This window comes from Lacerta agilis, chromosome 18 (assembly GCF_009819535.1).
Source record: "Lacerta agilis isolate rLacAgi1 chromosome 18, rLacAgi1.pri, whole genome shotgun sequence".
Taxonomy (NCBI): domain Eukaryota; kingdom Metazoa; phylum Chordata; class Lepidosauria; order Squamata; family Lacertidae; genus Lacerta; species Lacerta agilis.
The window spans coordinates 1197957-1218302 of record NC_046329.1 but is presented as its reverse complement, the minus strand read 5'-3'; the positions used below and the strand labels follow the sequence as shown (position 1 = coordinate 1218302).

Here is a 20346-nt window from a genome sequence, read left to right as displayed (position 1 = left end):
TGATAGTTGATGCTGCTTCCAGTTTCCTTTGGCTGTTTACAGGGGCGTATAGCTGGGGGGGGGGGGCAGATGCCCACCCCAAATAAAAATACATACCTAACAAGAAGTCGAAATTGGAGCTTGTGGGGTTGATGGGCTCACATAGGGCACAAGATTCCTGCATTACAGGGCGTTGTATTTGATGACCCTTGTAGTCCCTTCCAACTCTCTTGATTCTGTGATTTATCCTGAGAGCAAGTTAGCATTTCTTGTTCCACCCACATTTGCTTCTGGCCCTGCCCACACTGGTATGTGGCCCCTGAGAGAGGTCCCCTAGAAAGCAATGTGGCCCTCTCTGAGTGAAAAGGGTTGCCCAGACCTGACCCAGCCCAAGCAGGAGAGAAGGAAGCTGTCCTCCTTAACCGTCCTGATGATTGTTATTCAGCTAACGTGGCCACAAGAAGACTATTAGGTTCAGATCTGTAATGCAGCTACAAACAAAACTTAAATGCTAGCAGCCATGCTTTAATTTCTAAAAGTCTTTGGTTTATTTCTAGACAATAGCATTAGGAGTGGGGGATTTCAGAGGAAAACTGATTGACGTCTTTCAGTAGCCTGGTTGAAGGCATTTATCCAAACTGGGATACCATGCAATTGTTGTGTTGAACAGTGGTTGAGGGTGTTGAACACCCTCAGGGCTGCTAGAACATACTGGTTCCCTTTGGAATGCAGTGGTACCTCAGGTTACATACGCTTCAGGTTACAGACTCTGCTAACCCAGAAATAACGCTTCAGGTTAAGAACTTTGCTTCAGGATAAGAACAGAAATCATGCTCTGGCGGCGCAGCGGCAGCGGGAGGTCCCATTAGCTAAAGTGGTGCTTCAGGTTAAGAACAGACCTCCAGAACGAATTAAGTTCTTAACCCAAGGTACCATTGTAATGGAAATGAGTGATCACTGACACACTACTTTTTGCAGCATTAATAGCAAATTCTCTGCAGGTAACCCAGCCAGCCTTATAATGGATATAAATGCCCAGGTATTTAAACCACTTACCGTAGCTTGCTCAATGGTACTTCCTCTTATCAGCTGCTTATACGCTTCCCATGACTGTGAAGACCCATGTTTTTGACTTCTCGAAAGTTAGTGTGAGTTTATGTAAAGGTAAAGGGACCCCTGACCGTTAGGACCAGTCATGGACAACTCTGGGGTTGCGGCACTCATCTCGCTTTACTGGCCGAGGGAGCTGGCATACAACTTCCGGGTCATGTGGCCAGCATGACAAAGCCGCTTCTGGCGAACCAGAGCAGCGCACGGAAACGCCGTTTACCTTCCCGCCGGAGCGGTGCCTATTTATCTACTTGCACTTTGACGTGCTTTCAAACTGCTAGGTTGGCAGGAGCAGGGACTGAGCAACGGGAGCTCACCCTGTCACGGGGATTCGAACCGCCGACCTTCTGATTGGCAAGCCTAGGCTCTGCCACCCGCGTCCCTGTGAGTTTATTCACTTGCAATACTGCAAAAAGTAGAGCAATTAGCATTTTAGACATATTTGTAAGTGTGAAAGTACCAACGCATCAAACATGGACCACCCTGTTAGAGGCAGCTCCACAGTCTATCTCGGTTTTTGTTAGTATTTTAGCACTTTAAAAGCTTTGTTTTCAAACGCCTGAGTTTGCTGGGCTGCAGTAAGCAGCAGCTGCATTTTATCCAGTGGCTCCCCACCTCTCCTTTTGAGGATTCCATTGACAGGCCAGCTTTTATCTGCTTTAGCTGCTGCAAGCCCAAATCTATAGGAGGAATCCTCCTCTGCTTTTAAACAATTATATATTTCAGCTGCCTGTGCCTTGTGAGAGGTGTCTCCTCACACTGCCCCACAGGGGGCTGGGAAGAAAATGCCCCCAGCCTTAGTGGCCCAATGGAGAGTGGCCAAAGGTGTGAGTGTTAGGCCAGCATCATATGTTGGGTGGCAGCAGCAGGTGCTGCCAGGCCCACATAGCGGAAAAGCTCCCCTTCAGCACTGGGCACTCAGCTCCCAGGAAGACCTGGCACACAGCAAGCACAGGAAAAGCCCGTGCAGGGCCTGCCTGCCTGCCTGGCCTCCCACTTGTCTGTCCATTCCCAACAGCAAGGGCTGGTGGACTAGCTGGCCGGGCTCTCTTGCCCACTTGCTTGCTTACTTACGCCGAGGCTGCCTCATCTCCTGGCACCCAGCACCCCCCCCCCCGGCCAGCCCCAGAGGCAACATTCGCCTGGGGAGCTTATAGCCAGGGCTAACAAACAGCTGTGCAAGCCTATGGGAGAGAGATACAAGAGGAGATCAGAGGAGGGAAGGAAGGAAAGAGGGAGAGAGGCCAGTGTTGCTTGCGTCACCCATGACCATTCTCCCAGGGGCGTTCCTAGCCCCTTGGCCGCCCGGGGCGAGAAGCCAAGAGGCATCCCTGGGGGCGGGGCATCGTGCCGTGTGCGTGCGTCATGACGTCATGACGCACGTTCACAGCGCGACGCCACGCCCCCAGGAAAAAAGAAAGGAACGTAGCAGGCGCTTGAGAGCACCCGCTTTGCTCCCCCCCCCTTCCCTTTCGGCTTCTTTCAGCACTGAAAGGGGAGAAAAAAAGGGAGCGAAGCGGCACGTTCAAGCACTGGCTTCGCTTCCCCGCCCGCTTTCCCTTTCGGCCGCTGTTCGTTCCGTCGCCCCGGGAGCCGCAGCACCGCACACACTGTGCGCTGCTGCTCCCACGGCAACGGAGCGAGCGGCGGTGCGTGGGGGTGACAGGTGGAGGCCCCTCCCACCACTCAACATGCACCACCGGTCACCACGGGAGGAGCAGCGCTGCTGCTCCCGGGGTGACGGAGGGAGCGGTGGCGCGTGTGAGTGGCGAGAGGGGCCGCTGCTTGTCACCCCAACCCGCCGCTTATCACCCTGTCACTGGGGCGTACCGCCCCCACCTCCCCTCCCCAACGACGCCCCTGCCTTCACACAGTGAACGTGAGATAAGCCCCTCTTGCTCTGGAATGCTGCCTGAGAGTTCTCAAAGCAGCACGGAGCTGAAAGAGCAGGGTGCAGGAGAAAGGAGAGGGTTAGACTCCACTCCAGATGAGGAGGGGCTAGCTGTGCCAGAGTCTCCGAAAAGCAGGAGGAAGATGTGGCTATCAGAACAACGTAAGACCGGAAGGAGGTGGGGGAGAAAGTGGGGGGGGGGAATCCTGCCTTGGCAGGAAACGGAATCTAGTCGTGTCAACTGACTCCGACACTGACGGATGAGCTGAGGTGGCTCGAACTGCTGAAACCCTGTAATTGCTGAATAAATCTGAAAGTAATAAAGCTGCCAGCGTGCTGAATCTTGTGTGGGAGAGATGTACTACACCTGACAGGTCGCTCCCAGGCGGTCTTACTTGGGGAATGCTTTTCAGCACTGGGAACCTTCAGTGTGGGGTTCCATAGGACTCAATCCTATCCCCCACGTTGTCTAACATCTACAGGAAATTGCTGGGTGGGTTTATTCGGAGGTTTGAAGTACGTTGTCAGCTATATGCTGATGAGACTGTGCTCTATTTCTCCTTTACATCTGCAGGTGAGGCAGTGGAAGTGCTGGACCAGTGTCTCGGTAATGGACTGGATGATGTAATGGCTTGGGTCTCTCTCACACAAGCGAGACGGATTCAGCATTTAATTATTTCAGATTTATAAGTCAAATAACAAGCCTCGGGTCAGAGATCAGCTAGGCTTCGTCATCTTCCAATAGCACAGTTGCTGGATCTGAGCTCCGCCCCCTTTTCTCCCAACAGGAAAACCCCCACCTTCTCTTCCTTTCCTTTTCGCGCTTCTCGTAATGTCTCGTGACCGAGCACCGTCTGTGTTTCTGTGTCCGAGCCAGAGTCTGAGCTGACAAGCTGCATTCACTCTGGCTCTCCCCTCCAGGGGCGGAGCAAGGTGGGGGCATTGGGGGCGGGATGTCCAGGGTTCCAGCCTGGAGGGGGGTGACACTTGGCAGCTCCCCCGTGACTCCCAAGCTGAGCCTTGCCGCCTGGGAAAAATGCCTCACTCGGCGGCTTGTAAGATTGCCGCGGGAGCAGCAGCACAGACGGATTGCGCATGTGCGCCATCCCGCACATGCGCAGTCCGGCCGTGCTGGCGCTGCTGCTTCTGCTGCAACCTTACGAGCCACAGAGCGAGCGGAAACTCGAAAGGCTGCCGCGCGCAAACAGCAGTACAGACGGGGAGCAGCAGCACCATCAGGGCCTTCTCTGCAGTCGCTCCCCATCTGTGGAATGCTTTCCCCCGGGAAGTTCACCTAGCACCTTCATTATACACCTTTGGACACCAAGCAAAAACGTTCCTTTTTGGTTGATTTGATTGACATCCTTTGCACTTTGAAAATGTGGTTCTTTTGGAGGGGGAGTTATTGGGTTGTTGTTTTAATTTTGATTATATATCTTCTGGTTTTATATATTAATTTTGTTCTGTGACCTGCCCTGGGACCTCTGGGTATAGGGCGGTATACAGATTCCAGAAAGAAAGAAAGAAAGAAAGAAAGAAAGAAAGAAAGAAAGAAAGAAAGAAAGAAAGAAAGAAAGAAAGAAGTGAGCTTTCTCGGGACCTTTATTTATTAAATTTATATAGCCCCTTTCCTTGGAATGCTACAGGGTGAATTACTATAAGAATGAGAGTTTAGTAAGCTGTCCACTAGTGAACCAGCTGTGTACAACTACATTCTGAAAATCTATGGGGGAGATCATGAGACGATTATGAGTAACAGGGAAAGAGGGGCAAAAATAATTTGTTCATTACTTTTAAAGATATTTATGTGGTGTGCAAGTTTTCTCTCACTTTTGTTCACCAGAACAACCTTGTGATTTAGGGCATAGTTGAGGGGCTCTATGCTGTCGTCTTTATTGTATAATTGCTGCTGAATGCTGACATTTGTTTCTTATCATCTTATCATTTCTTTCTTTCAATGACATACCAACTTCCTCCACTGAGCTTCAACTGATGGCTATGCTTCTCTCTTTGTGTCAATCAAAAATGTAAGACAAAGGGAAATACCTGCCATCTCTGACCCTCCAGACCATGTCAAGTACCCCCCATTTGTCTTTCCCAGCATACCAATACACTGAGACCGGGAGGACATTGTTTCCTGGATGGGTTTGTGTCGGACCCTCCAAAGTCAGGATGGAGGGGCTTAACCCTTATGCAATAGGGCAGGTGGGGACGTGACCATATGCTTGAGAGCCAGTGTGGTGTAGTGGTTCAGAGCGGTAGACTCGTAATCTGGGGAACCGGGTTCGCGTCTCCGCTCCTCCACATGCAGCTGCTGGGTGACCTTGGGCTAGTCACACTTCTCTGAAGTCTCTCAGCCCCACTCACCTCACAGAGTGTTTGACATGGGGGAGGAAGGGAAAGGAGAATGTGAGCCGCTTTGAGACTCCTTAAGGGGAGTGAAAGGCGGGATATCAAGTCCAAACTCCTCCACCTCCTCCTCTTCTTCTTCTTCAGAGATTATGGCAATGCCAAGATGAGCCCCAAGCCCCTCCTCGGATGACCACGTTTTCCCTGAATAAGGCAACCTTGGAAGTATAAAAAAACCCGTCACTGGAATGATTTATTATTGATTTCTAAATATCGCTACTAAATCTGGGATAGATCAAATGCAGCCCCTTAGTGTCCATGGCTTCTTCGCACTTCCGCTCTTGCCCAACCTGAGCTGAGCTGCTTTGCAGAGGCAAGCTTTGGCAGCTGCAGTACCAGCGCAGTCGCCGCTAGAGGGCGCTGTTTTGCGGGAGGAATGGAGCCGGGGAAGGCAATAGGTCGCGAAAGATGGCGTTGGAAAACGGGGAGAGGCGGGGCGGGGCGGGGTTTAGTGATGAGTGGTCACGCCCACTGGGTGGGGGAAGGCAAAGCTGGGAGGAGCCTCGGGCGACTTATTCTATTATTAATACTAATATTAATGAGCAATGAAGTATTAATTTGGGGGGAGGGGAATACGTTATATTTACATTAGAGTCCAATCACTGCATTTCAATCAATCAATTTTTTTATTACAGTAGTAGACCAGTATCTGTAAAGGGGTACAGTAATTTACAATGTGTAAAACGTTTTGGAAAGCTAAAAAGCATTAAACACAAAGTATATATAAAACTCGAAAAGAAGCGAAAAGAATCTAAAAAAAGGTTTAGGAACATTAAACGGATGTGGAAGAGCATAAAAAGTTAGTATGTAAAGACTATGGCTATCAATTTACAGAGCACTCTGATATGAGTGTTCACCAAATCTATTTTAATAATAATAATAATAATAATAATAATAATAATAATGAAAAAGTGTTACAACGGAGGAGTGCAGGGAAAAGAAAACTGCCTCTCATTCTTTCTTGCTACAGAATTAAAAGATTTCTCCGCTTTTATTCTTCTTTTTCTCTTGGGGGGTGTACTAAGCGGTCACCCTAAGGGGAAACAGGCCCCCCCTCCACGTAGAGAAAATGGACTGATCGGAACCTTTGACATCGGCTCAGAACCCCCACCTCACTTTGCAGTTGAAGCCAACCTCAGACTAGGCCAAACCGCGTTTGGGTGGCTTCCCTGCTACGTCATATTTGACAGCGAGAAAGATTTTCTGCGAACTCAGAAATGGTGAGAGGAACCACAGGAAATTGCTAATGGGGTTTTGGGTCCTTTTATTCTGTTGCAGTTGCAGAGAAAGGAGGGTGGGGGGGTTTGGGGGCTGCCCCAGGTGTCATCACGGAGGGGGGTGGCAAAATGACAAAAAGCCCAGCTTAAATAATAAATTAATTGGGTTTACCAAACTTTTAAGTTGAGTCAAAAATGCGGCTGGCACTGGGCGCCACACCAGGGGGGTCAGTACATTCCGGGGGGCCTGCAGCATCCCTGAGCCACGTGTCTCTGCTGGGAGTGACGTGGTGGCTTGGGAGCCTGCAGGCTTGGCCCTGCCTGAAAGGGCAGCGTGCGGTTTGCGTCTGCCCACTGCCTCTCCCTCAGCCGCCCCACAGCTGAGGGGGCGGTGGCAGAGGGAGGCTCCAGGCCGCCTCCCCCGCCCGCAGGACCCCCGTGTTGAAGCGGGCACCCCTATGCCGCTGTTCTGCTGTTTCAATTATGGTTGCCTTGAGAGTGAATGTGCTGTGCTTGCTGCCCCACTTGTCCTGATGGACCAGCCCCCCATGGCGCCAGGGCTGTAGGGCTTCCCTGGCTAGCGACTCAAGGCGGGCAGGAGAGTTTGGCTTCTGGGTTCCTCCCTGTCTCATTTTGGGCTGTTGTCTTTCTCCTCTCTCCCCATCACCACTGCCACCACCTTTGGGGTCCTGTCACTGCCAGCAGTCTGAGGGTGAAGAAGCAAGTCTGAGGGTGGCTAGCAAGGACGAACCAGGCATCGCCCCGGAGGAAGATGGTGACGACAAGGAGGAGACCAAGAGGCCCCATATGGACCTGCTCAGTCCGGATTGGGTAGGTGGCAGCGGCCGAAGTGGACGATTGGCGGAAGGGGTGGGGGGCATATCAACTGCAGAATGGAAGGCAGCTGGAGGCCTTATGAGGGCGACCTCCCCCCCCAGCTTTATATTAATTTATTAATTAGTACTACCACGATAATAATTTCTACCCCCCCCCCTTCAGTGAAAAGGCTCCCAGAGCAGCTTGCAGCTCAGTAAAATGCAAGGCACTTCCCCTGCCCTCAGCCTGTCAAACGGAAAGATGCAACACAAAAGGAAAGAGGGATGAGGAGGGAAGAGGTTATATAATGTGATGCTGGTTATGGGTGCTTGAGTTTTAATGTTTGGTTGTGTTTTTTAATTGCTTGTCTTTTGCATCTATTCCTCACAGGTTCCAAAAATTACACCATCCAGCTCCCTGTCCTCCCTCAGTTCCCTCTCCTCCCTGGAATCATTGTTCGAAGCAGGCAGCCCCCCGCAGGAGGAGGATGGTGGCAAGGAGGAGACCAAGAGGCCACACATGGACCTGCTGAGTATTGACTGGGTAGGTGGCAGCGGCCTAAGTGGACGATTGGCAGAAGGGGTGGGGGGCATATCAACCGCAGAATGGAAGGCAGCTGGAGGCCTTTCGAGGACGACCACCCCCCGCCCTGGGTTATATTACTTCTCCCTCTTCCTTAAATTACTTCTCCCTCTTCCTTGCAGGTGCCATCACTAACCCCGGAGAGCTCCCTCAGCTCCCTGGAGAGTTTACTGGACTCCCTGAATGAGGTACGTAGCAGACGAAGCAGGAGGGAAGCCCTGCTGAGCTGCACAAGGGCAACCCTGAGGCTGGGGAGGAAGAGGAGGAGGAGGAGGAAGCCGGCCGGCCGGCCGGTTGTGAGCAATGGGGCAGACAGGCAGGGGGCTGCTGGGGGCAGGCTGTGCTTGCTGCCCCACTCGTCCTGATGGACCAGCCCCCCATGGCGCCAGGGCTTTAGCCTTTAGGACTTGCCTGGTCAGCAACTCATTATGGGCAGGAGAGTTTCACTTCTGGGTTCCTCCCTAGGCAGCTCCCAACAGAATATTAAAAACACAATAAAACATCAAACATTAAAAACTTCCCTAAACAGGGCTGCCTTCAGATGTCTTCTAAAAGTCAGCTAGTTGTTTATTTCTTTGACATCTGATGGGAGGGTGCCACCACTGACAAGGCCCTCTGCCTGGTTCCCTGTAACTAGCTGTGGAGCTGAAGTTGCAACTGCAGGACCAGCGCTCTCTGCCCCCCAGCCCAGAGGAGGAGGCGGGAGCCCTCAATGTGTGTTGAATGAGTGGTTTATCCAGTCATTAAAAAATAAGAATAGATATTGATCTTGGGTTGCTTTTGGTTCAGTAGTTGTTTTGTAAGTTATTTGTTTGCATGTGTTTGCAGGTGGAGGAACCCCATGACTCCTGCCCAGAAGGAGGAGGGCATGTGGGGCAGAGTGAGGAGGACCAGCAGTGCCCTCTGCCCCCCGGCCCACAGGAGGAAGCGGGGGACCTCATTGTGGCCGCGGGCGAAGGAAACCAGGTAGGGTGTGGTGTGAGTGCGGATTCTGGGAGGTGCCCTGGTAGTGGCCCTGAAAGGCAGGAGAATGCTCTCTCCAGGGAGGCTCCAGGGATTGATTGATTGATAATCATGGTGAATTGTTCACTTTTCTCACAGGTCTGCGACCAAGAGAGGCCTGCAAAGACCCCCAGCTGCCTCCCCCTCCGGTCCCTCTTCTCTTGGCTCCGGAGGGTTTTCCGCATGTCATCAGCGGAAGCAGCACCAGGGAAGAGGCGGATTTGCACGCGGCTGCGAAGATGGATGCTGTGATGGCCTGGGAGTCAGACTCGGATGCTGAACCTGAGGGATCCCAACCTGCACAGGATTCCCCGCTTCCAGAACCAGCTGAGCCGGGGCCAGGGCTTGAGCCTGAAGGATCCCCACCTGTGCTGGATCCCCAGGTGCAGGCATCAGCGGAGTCTGCTCTGGCTCCTGATGGGAGGGAGGACCCATTGCCTGCAGGTGCTCCACTCCCAGCCTCTTCAGAGGAAGCTGAGGCGGCCCCTGGGTCCAGTAACCCACCAGCCTCTCCTGGACCTCACTTCACGGACAGACCCTTGGGGCCAGCACAGTTTGCTCACGCCACACCCGCACTCCCCCTTCGCTGGGGTGCGTTCGGGAAGAACCAGTGGCCATGGCTGACCAGGCGGCTGCGCTGGTGGCATTGGCCCAGGAGAATCAGGCCTTGACCCACACCGTGCAGCAGCTACGCAATGCGGTTACTGCGCTTCAGCAGCGTTTGGATGCCTTACCTGCTCCTGGGGCCGCCACCCCAGCTCCTGGCAAGTACCCAGTGGCCCTGCCAGAGAAATTTGATGGGTCCCCAGCCGGCTTTCCCATGTTTCTCGCCCAGGCCAAGCTGTATATTCAGGGGCGAGCTCGGGATTTCCCCGACGACCGCACCAAGGTGCACTTCCTGATCAGCTTGCTGAAGGACCAGGCGGCCAAGTGGGCGTTGCCGCTGCTCCGGCAAGACTCCCCCTTGCTGACAGACTATACGGGGTTTTGTAATCATCTGGAAACCGCGTTCGCCAACCCTCAGAAGGGGAGTCAAGCTAATCGGGCGATTCGGCGGTTGAAACAGGGCAAGTCCACAGTGGCCACCTGCGCCACGGAATTTTGGCTGCTGGCGCAGGACTTGACCTGGAATGACTCCGCACTTCGGGACCAGTATCTCGAGGGACTTTCAGACGAGATACTGGATCAGCTGGCCACGTTGGATCGCCCTGCCACACTGGATGCTCTCATCCAACGGAGTCTGCAGATAGACGATCGGTTGGAGGACCGTCGCCAGGCCCGTGGTTGCCGGCACTCCGGGCTCCCGGCGCCTGTGCTTCCCTGCAGTTCCGTGGCCAGAGCTGAGTCATCAGAGGAGCCGATGCAGCTTGGGGCAGCCCGGCCTCGTCTCTCCCCCTCGGAAAAGACTCGGCGTCGGGAGGAGAACCTGTGTCTCTACTGCGGTGGGAGTGGACACTACGCCCAAACCTGCCCTGAGAAACGCCAGCCGCAGGGAAAACGGCCAACCCCAGTAGCCGATGGCCCAGGCTACCTGGGGTCCCAAGCATCGCATGATGGGCCCTCACCAGTGGAATTGCAACACCTCATGATACCGGTGCGTCTATACCCCCCCGGTGGGCCCTGGATTCTCACCCACGCGCTGGTGGATTTGGGGGCAACCTGCTCCTATATGGACTCTGCCTTCGCCACTCAGCATCAGGTGCCGCTTCAGAACAACCTGGAACCGGTACAGGTGGAGGCAATTGATGGACGGCTCCTGCGCTCGGGTGCTGTTCCTCGGGAGACCCAGCCCTTGGTCCTGTGCTACCAGCAGCACCGGGAGGTGCGAACCCTGGACATTGCCACCATGCCCCGGTTTCCCCTGGTGCTTGGGATGGACTGGCTGGAGTCGCACAATGTTCAGATCGACTGGGTCAATCGGACTGTACGCTTCCCAGACCCGGGTTCCCATGCTCGGGTCCTGAATAGAATAGAATAGAATTTTAATATAATAAAATCTTTATTACGGTCCAGAGACCCAACAATTCATTATAAAACGGTACACAGTTTTGACAGCCCGCCTTCAGATTATATAAACATTATGTACAGACTTAGGGAGAGAGATCATTTGTTCTTGCCACCACCGATAGAAACTTTGCCACTGCTAATGTTCTATCATTTATCCGGTCTTCCAGTAGGAACCTAACATAGTAATCCTCTGATTTTCCCGGGAAAAGTCTTAACAGGGGTAATATCAGTTCAGCCCTGGCTTGCTCGAATTTCACACAGTGCAGTAAAATATGCTTTACAGAGTCAATGTCTTGGGCACACGAACACAGTCTATCCTGATATGGAACTTCTCTCAATCTGCCTTCCAACACTGCAGAAGGGAAGACGTTAAGTCTGGCTTTTGTGAATAGCCTTCGGTAATTAGGGACTGTCAGATTTTTAATGTAAGCTGTCATCCTAAAGGCATGCCCATACTGCAGTCCCACTGCCAGCGGACTACAGACTGTGTGTGAGCGACACTGCAGTTCACCGTGTGCAATATCCAAGAGTCTTTGCTTTAGAGTTTTTTGGGCACCTTCATATCCCAGGCTATAGAGTTGGGGGGGGGGGTGCCAGACAAATGGAGGTGGATTTTCTAACCATTGTTTTCTGCCAGTTGCCAACATACTCCTCCTTGTTCAGATGTTTGTACAGACCCTCCCCTAGCTCAAACAGAATTTTATTTACGGCCATAGGCCCATACAAGTAAAAAACACATAGATAACAACTTATGCAAGTGGGAACAACAGCCGCTAAAACACCACAGTCAACCAAAGTGATATTAAAACAATAAAAAAACTAGATAACAGTAGATGCGTGTTTACAATAAAATAGAATGGCATACTAAGCCTTAGCTAGCTTGTAGTGCTCCTTGGCGTCGCTTTTGGGTAAGGACAGCGACCAGGAACCTTGCCACTTTCAGGGTCGTATGAGTATCCTTATCCTGCAAGATTTGGGCGAGGTGGAATTCTGGTGGGGTGCCCTCTAGTTTCTGTACGATTGATCCCAGCAAATTTGCCCGTGGCACGTTGAACAAGGGGCAAGCGAACATAATGTGCTGGAGAGACTCCAGTGTCTCCTTATTACATTCGCACATGGCGGAGGCTTGGCCCTTTGAGAATCTATGTCTCGGGACGTTGGAGGGAAAAACATTGAACCTCGCTTTGGTGAAGGCCAGTCTATGGACAACAGTCGAGAGGGAGGAGAGGTATGATGGAACGCAGTAAGTTAAGGTGATACCCATGTTCTGGGGCGAACAAACACCTCCCCCCCAGCATATAATTTCGCTGTAGATCGATGTCATCCAGTCTTTGGCGGATCAGTCTTTGAGCAGTAATTTGATCTAATTTTAGGGAATCTGAAGGAGAGATTCCATAACTCAGGAGTTTGGCATGAATTCTACTAGTCCAAAGGCTAGAGAATTCATCTCGCCATAAGCATTGGACAAGGTAGTGGCTTGGTAATCTATGCCACAATGTTAACCAATAATTGAAGACTTGCTTCCACAGGCAAGTTTCTAAGGATGCAATCTTCAATTCTAGGCGAATGGCTGCATTGTTTACACACAGGGGGAGCATTAGGAGCCGACGTAGGAATTGATTTGCAGCGTCTCAAGAGGGGCAAGATCTGTCATCGCAGCCCAAAGCGGGGCAGCATAAGCAAGCACGGCAACCACTTTTGCCTTGAACACCTTTAGGGCCGAGGGAACATGCAAAGCTCCATCCGAGAAAAAGAATTGGAGGAGCGCATATGACAGGGTTTTGGCCTTGTTAAGTAGGTGTTGAATTTGAGCTTTCCACCCCAAATTGTATTGAAAAATAACTCCTAGGTACTGGAATTTTAGAACTTGCTCTATTTTTGCTCCGCCAAGCTTCCATTTGTATAATCTCCGACTTCTGGAGAAAATCAGAATCTTGGATTTAACATGGTTAATAGTTAATTGGTTGAGTTGACAATACGTGGCAAAGATCTTCAAGGCCCTGGTTAGTCCAACACGTGAGTAAGATAGAATTACTGCATCGTCCGCATATAAAAGGAGTGGGCCTCCAGTTATTAACGACACTACACTCTTGGGGTCAGGAGAATTTCAAAAAGCAAAAAAAAGCAAAAAAACAAACAAACACAACAACAACAAAAAACACAGCAACGCGTGGCCGGGCCAGCTACTAATTATATATAATTTTCTTAAGATTTTGGTTTCATTCGCCTTTACCGTGCTGAAATGTCACAACCTGAACGACCATGGCTTGCCCCCCCCCCTAGTTTTGATCCTGTGTACGCCCCTGCTGTGGTACCTGATGGTTATAGATACGTTCTAGGGTAGAGAGTGAACAGCCAATAATACTCTCTGCTGTTTTGATAATTCTTTGCAACACAATCCTATCCCGAGAAGTGCAGCTTCCATACCACACACATAAACCGTAAGTGAGCACGCTCTCAATGGCACAGTGATAGAAGGCAAGCAGCAGCTTTTGCGGAAGATGATTTTTCTGCAGAATTCTCAAAAAATACAGTCTGTGCTGCGCCTTCTTCGTAACCCCCTCTATGTTGACACTCCGGGACAGATCCTCCTGTAACTCAGTGCCCAGAAATCTGAACCTTGTCACCCTCTCCACACAGGTTCCATCATCAAAAGCAGCTAGACATTGCTTTTCTGCTTCCTAAAGTCCACCACAAGCCTATCTTGATTTCAGCAAGGCCTTTGACAAGGTGCCCCATGATATTCTTGTAAAGAAGCTGGTACAATGCGGGCTAGAAAATGCTACCATTCAGTGGATTTGTAACTGGCTGGCTGACCGAACCCAAAGGGTACTCATCAATGGCTCCTCTTCATCCTGGAGAGAAGTGACTAGTGGGGTGCCACAGGGTTCTGTCTTGGGCCCAGTCTTATTCAACACCTTTATCAATGACTTGGATGATGGGCAGGAGGGCATCCTGATCAAGTTTGCAGATGGCACCAAATTGAGATGGGTGGCTAATACCCCAGAGGACAGGATCACACTTCAAAATGACTTTAACAGATTAGAGAACTGGGCCAAAGCAAACAAGATGAATTTTAACAGGGATAAATGTAAAGTACTACACTTGGGCAAAAAAATGAAAAGCACAAATACAGGATGGGTGACACCTGGCTTGAGAGCAGTACATGTGAAAAGGATCTAGGAGTCTTGGTAGACCATAAACTTGACATGAGTCAACAGTGTGATGCAGCAGCTAAAAATGCCAATGCAATTCTGGGCTGCATCAATAGGAGTATAGCATCTAGATCAAGGGAAGTAATAGTACCACTGTATTCCGCTCTGGTCAGACCTCACCTGGAATACTGTGTCCAGTTCTGGGCACCACAATTCAAGAAGGATACTGACAAGCTGGAACATGTCCAGAGGAGGGCAACCAAAATGGTCCAAGGCCTGGAAACGATGCCTTATGAGGAACGGCTTAGGGAGCTGGGTATGTTTAGCCTGGAGAAGAGAAGGTTAAGGGGTGATATGATAGCCTTGTTCAAATATATCAAAGGATGTCATATAGAGGAGGGTGAAAGGTTGTTTTCTGCTGATCCAGAGAAGCGGACACGTGGCAATGGATTCAAACTACAAGAAAGAAGATTCCACCTAAACATTAGGAAGAACTTCTTGACAGTAAGAGCTGTGGGACAGTGGAATTTGGTGCCCAGGAGTGTGGTGGAGTCTCCTTCTTTGGAGGTCTTGAAGCGGAGGCTTGACAGCCATCTGTCAGGAATGCTTTGATGGTGTTTCCTGCTTGGCAGGGGGTTGGACTGGATGGCCCTTGGGGTCTCTTCCAACTCTAGGATTCTATGACGCGGGGACTCACTAAGTGGGCAGCTCAGTTTGGGGCCCCTGAACCAACCGGTCCTGCCAAACCAACTTTCCCATCACACCTTGTTTCTCCAAAGCACCCCACCCCAGGGTGGGTGAAAACCACAGCTTTAAGGGTTGCAGCAATGCTCAAAAAAACCACTTTTTAATAAACACGCACGTGTTCGCTCGGAGGCAGCCTGCGACGGCCTCCCGGAGCCGCCAGAGGGCGCTGCTGTCTTTTGAGGGCGCCCGCGAGGCACCTCTTGCACCGTTTCCCGACGCCGCCTCTTTCCCCCATCAGCCTCTGCGCCGCTTCCTCTTCCTCTTTTCGTTCGCTGCCATTGTGGCGAGTGGTTGGTGGAGCCCAGTATGGTGAGTTAACCCGTTGCCCGCTTCGCACCCCGCGCAGAGTTAGTGTTGGGCGCCCATCCTCGTCCAAACCCCGGAAGTCTGGCGGCTATTTTGGGGCGAGAGAGAGATTTCCCTGATTCCCTGCTTCGTTCATTGCAAGGAGGTGGGGGGGGGGAGCTCAGTACATAATAGATGGGAGGGAAAGGACGGCAAGGCCAATATCCCATAATATTTTTATCTTCACAACAACCCAGAGAGGGGCTGGCCGTGTAAAATTTCGGGCTGAGTTGCCCCCACTTCGCCCCAACTGCACTGTTACAATTGGCATCAGTAGCAGCAGCAACGTGCAACTTCAAACGGTCACATTTTCCCCCCAAAGGATCCTGGGGGCTGTAGTTTGCTTAGGATGCCTGAGTCCTGCTCGAGAGACCCCTGTTCCCCTGGGAGAGCTTTAATTCCTAACGTGGTTTAAACAACTCTCAGCAACCTTAACAAACACCAGCTCCCAGGATTCCTTTTTGGGACATGCTCCATTCGGCATAGCAGAGCTGCAAATATGTAGTGCAGGGAGGGAGTCCCTCGCTGGTCTAACAGTGGAGCCTGATAGGGAACCTGTGGCCCTTCAGATGCTGACGACCGGCATCTTCTACCACCTCTGAGCATCGGCGTTGAGCCCCCAATAGGAAAAGGGGAGATATTATCATTGAAACTCCTTAACTTTTCTTTCCAACCTGCCAGTCTTCCCACAAGACGTTCAAGATCAAGCGGTTTCTCGCTAAGAAGCAGAAGCAGAACCGGCCCATCCCGCAATGGATCCGCATGAAAACCGGCAATAAAATCAGGTATGGGGATTGCCTTCTAGAGTACAGTAGAACCTCTGCTTACGTTACCCTCAGGTAACGTAAACTTCAGGTTGCGAAAGCGGCAAACTTTCACCACATGCGCAGAAGCACTCTATGCGCCATGCGCAGAAGCACTTTTGTGCACAGAAGTGGCACCTCCGGTTGCGGAAACCTTGGGATCCGACCGGAGCTCTGGAATGGATCCTGTCCGCAACCGGAGGTACCACTGTATTAGTAAACATAAATATTGTTCCTGGGTGCTTCGTTAAAATAGCTTTGTTTTTTGTTGGTGCTGTGTGGCAAACATACTTCAGAGGTGGCCAGACCTCTGGGATAGCAGGCTGCAGTTTCAAATACTCTCCCCAGTTCCAGCCCCCTTTGCCCGTGATAGCTCCAGTAGCGTGGAAACTGGGGTCCTGCTGGAGTATTTAGTTCCTTTGGACTACTTGTGGGTTGGAAATACTCACTCCTGATGGTTTATCATTCATCTGCTTGAGAATACTGCATCATGCTTGCACTTCCTGATGTAAGTGTACTCAATGCAGAATCATGTCCCCTACTAACTGATTCTTTGCTATGGGCATGATCTTTCTGAAGGTGCTGGGTGCTATCCTTTGCCCATAAGGAAAGCAGCCATGAGTTTCTCTCTTGACTGATTGAACAGTAAAAGCACTTTAGTGCTTTCCTGTTACTGGTGACAGGACATTCTGTTGGTTGGTTGAACTTCCAGCTTACGTCTGTTGTTCATTCTCTAACCTTCACATGAACCTTTTACTGCAGTGCTCCTGCCACAAATACATGGAGAGCCTGATGGCCCCCCCGGGGGGGGGGGTGTCAGAAGGGATATTGTGCACCCTTCCCAGAGCCTGGTAAGCAAGGCAGAGGGAAAGGCCTGGGGCTCTGGGGGTTTCCTGACTGCATGGTTTTGCCTTTGTACATGGACTCCCAGAACCAACCCCTTGTGTAACTTCCAGGCCTGCTATATTGAAGGTCTCTGCTGACATACCGTAGAACCTCAGCATTAAAGGGTCCATTCTTACTCAGTTTTCCCCAGATCTTTTGTGTGTGTGTGTATTTTCTTGCTACAACACTTTCTCTTCCTACTGTTTCTTTTTACACCTCCTTTAAGCGTGATGGGTTTTCCATACCTACCCACTAGTTATAATTTGGCTGTGGTGTTGGAATCATTGAGCTTTGTCTCCAATATCAGCTGTTCGGAGGTGAGTTTTCCAGATAAAGTGTGTTCCCAAAGCAGGCTGCAATTACAGTGCTTCATTCTGTGGGAGCACTGCCATGTCCCTGCTGAGAGCAATTCTGTTACTTAGGAATCGATCTCACCTGTTCTGGTGAAATCAGACTCCCTTTTTAGCAGTGACAGGTGTGCAAGGAAAGCTCCGAACGACATGAACACTTCCAGTGAAAATGACCAATGGGAGCTTTTCTAGGGGAAATGCCTCTATGGTTGTGAATAAAGGGCTGTGTTTTTATTAGGCCAGATTCTATCAGTGAAAGATAATCCAGAGGTCTCATCTTCCCAGCCCTCTCAGAAGGAATGAAAATCAGAATTTATGTTGTGCAATAATAAGGAATGCTTTCCCCACAAAAACAAGCCATGAAGACTTTCAGTGGCTAGAAAAACTGTTTGATAACTCCATCAGTACCACTCTGTTCACTGTGCACAGCTTGGTGCCACTGCTGCATGGACAAAGGTAGTCAGTGATGCATAATGTGTGCATATTTTTTGCCATACCTTTTCCCAAAGCTGATGTTTTAGACTCATTTTATTTATTGCTGGGGACAAAGAGCTGCCCCCACAATATATCCCAAGTTTAAGTTTACACCAGTTCAGATTTCTAAAAAGCTTAGTCAAAAGCTTTAGTTAAAATCCACCCATACTCATTCAATTAAGTGAGCTGGTACTTAAGAGCCTCTTCTACAGGAAGGGGAATTGTTGGCTTAATTAGGATGAAAGAGGAAGGTAATCACACAAGCAGTATTTTAAAAATATTTAAATTCCAAGTTTAGAATTTAAACTTATTTCCCCCCATAATGTAAAACTATTTTGGTTAAAATTGTAATTTTGTTAGAATAGCAAATGCAGCAGTAGTTAGTGCATAGGGTTTGGGGTATGTGCATGTGTGTTTAAATACCTTCTGAATTCTTGAAATTATCTCACATACATAGTACAATATTAATTTTGTGCTCATGTGAGAGGGAGCAGGGGAGCACAAATGGTTCTGGGAAAGTCACACTTTCCTCTGCTAACAGCTGTGGGTCCCTTTGAAAAGTGCCATATGCAGATTGCAAGGGGGTGGCCAGTTTACTTGCTTACTATTTGCTTAAAAGCCTGGGATTTTGGTCTGCTGGAGAGACAGAGCTGTGCCTTGCTTACTAATCATGTCCATTTTGTTCTAGGTACAACTCCAAAAGGAGACACTGGAGGAGGACCAAGCTCGGCCTGTAAAGAGAAGCGGCTCCAATCTTACCGGCACAACCCTGTATCTTGCATCAAACCCTTGAGCGCCAGAATGGTCTTTTCCTATCAACCTGCCACATTATCAGGGCTGGAATTCTGTCCTGTGCTGTGCAGTCTCCCCCCTTTGTAGAAATATTTGTTATTACAAATACTGTATTAATGAATAAAAAACAATGCTGGAAAGCATTGTATTAGCGTATGTCTTTTGGTTCTCAGTCCCATGTGTACTGGCTGAATTCTTGTTGCCAGTGGAGAGAAGCTCATTAATAAATATGAGATTCCACATAGTCTAGCGAATTAGCGACTTCTGGTTGGATTTACTGTTTATACTTGCTACACACAAGGGGAGCTGGCAGCAGTAAAAAAAAAGGCTAATAGCTGTGAAATTGGCATGTATTGCATTGAAGGCTGAGAATTTCCAGCTGTGTGGAACAGTTTGAAGCAAGTAGGCAAAACAAAAAAACTCCACAGTAACAATCACCGTCCTCCACGGCTGGAAGTGGGATTGGGATGCCATTGGCTTTGGCTAAGGAAGTACCAAGCAAAAGCTAGAAATGGGGACAGAAATGCGGAGAGGTTGGGTAGAGCACCTCAGGTGTAACCAGTGAAGGGCCCCCAAAATGAAGAGTTTTGAGAAGCAGTGGAGTAGATGTGAGCTTTTAGCATGCAACACCTGTGCTCTACCAGTGAATTTCAAACCCTCGCCAAAAACTCTTGGGAGAATTTGAGAAGAATGCTGCAAGGACAAGCTGAGGGAGGGGACTATGTGCAATTATATAAAATACTTTATGATATGCAAGAAAGTACTCTCAAAATTCTGGTGGTCTAATGTATGCATGGGAAACAAAGCTTTCTGGGTGCTGCTGAACTACAACTCCCACCAGCCCTGTGGCCAATGGTCACAGATGATTGGAGTTGTCATTCAGCAAGGCCATCTGCAGGGCCAAAATTTCTCAACCTCTGCTCTAATGAGGGCCTTTTTTAAGGCTTCCAATTCACGTGATGGAGAACACATGCACACACACAAAATAATGCGTTCACAGGCATGCACTCAGAAATTTAATATCTGGCCACAGATTTCTTAATCTTCATGGTTTTTCCACTTGGTAATATTCTTGGTATTAATGTAATTTACAAATCCAAACTCTAAAACCTCCAGTGGGACTTCACAGTATTGCCTATGGAGTTATCCACGGGTCTTCAAACTTATTAAATGGGGCCAGTTCACTGCTCCTCAAACACTGTCAGGGGCCAGACTACAGTTTTGAAAAAATGCATATTTATGTGGAAGTCGCTCCCCTATTTTTTACTCGAGCAAACCCGTTGACATGAGTGGCCATGCCTAACCCTGGTCCATTCATTTCAGCGGGCCTACCCTCTGCGTAAAAGACAACGAAGGAACAGAACACAAGGTCTTTGAGATACAGCATGGAATACCACCTGCCAAATGTGATGGACCTAAATAAATCGCATATGGCATATTGTAGGTGGAAATGTATAAATTAAATTCTGACAGAATGAAAGAGGTAGTTAAAGATGAAGGACGATAAATAATGATGTGCTCCCTCATCTCCTAGCCCACTTTGGAGTAAAGTCTGATGTTAACCAGTTCCAGTCTATCGGACCTGAAGAACAGGAAAATGGGCAAATTTAAGAGTGCATTAATGTATGACCCGGAGAGCCATCCAGATGGAAGTGTGCTTACATTGAAAATAGGTACTGGAGGCCAGTCTCTTGTCTCCCTCTGCCCCTCAAAGGTTTGTTTGGCACATCCTTTTGGGAAGAATGCAGCTCCCCAAAAAAACTAAACCACACATACAAGCTG

The 20346-nt window shown here is 49.8% G+C and overlaps 1 protein-coding gene and 1 non-coding gene across 2 annotated transcripts; both read left to right on the top strand.

Annotated features, from left to right (window-relative positions):
• The first annotated feature begins 857 nt into the window (after positions 1–857).
• Positions 858–18512, top strand: LOC117039398 (60S ribosomal protein L39). Its single transcript, XM_033136495.1, has 4 exons — positions 858–865; positions 15221–15224; positions 15942–16045; positions 18461–18512. Exons 2-4 carry the CDS (start codon positions 15222–15224, stop codon positions 18507–18509), a joined length of 156 nt encoding a protein of 51 aa, XP_032992386.1. The 5' UTR covers positions 858–865; position 15221; the 3' UTR covers positions 18510–18512.
• LOC117039772 lies at positions 17294–17425 on the top strand. The gene has a single exon (XR_004425791.1). It is a non-coding gene; the product is annotated as a small nucleolar RNA SNORA69 (small nucleolar RNA).
• Positions 18513–20346: the final 1834 nt, after the last annotated feature.

Bases quoted from the DNA above. Each gene is read 5' to 3' on its own strand.
- LOC117039398 (XM_033136495.1), top strand. The intron at 16,046-18,460 runs GTATGGGGATTG...ATTTTGTTCTAG, and splicing joins AAAACCGGCAATAAAATCAG to GTACAACTCCAAAAGGAGAC.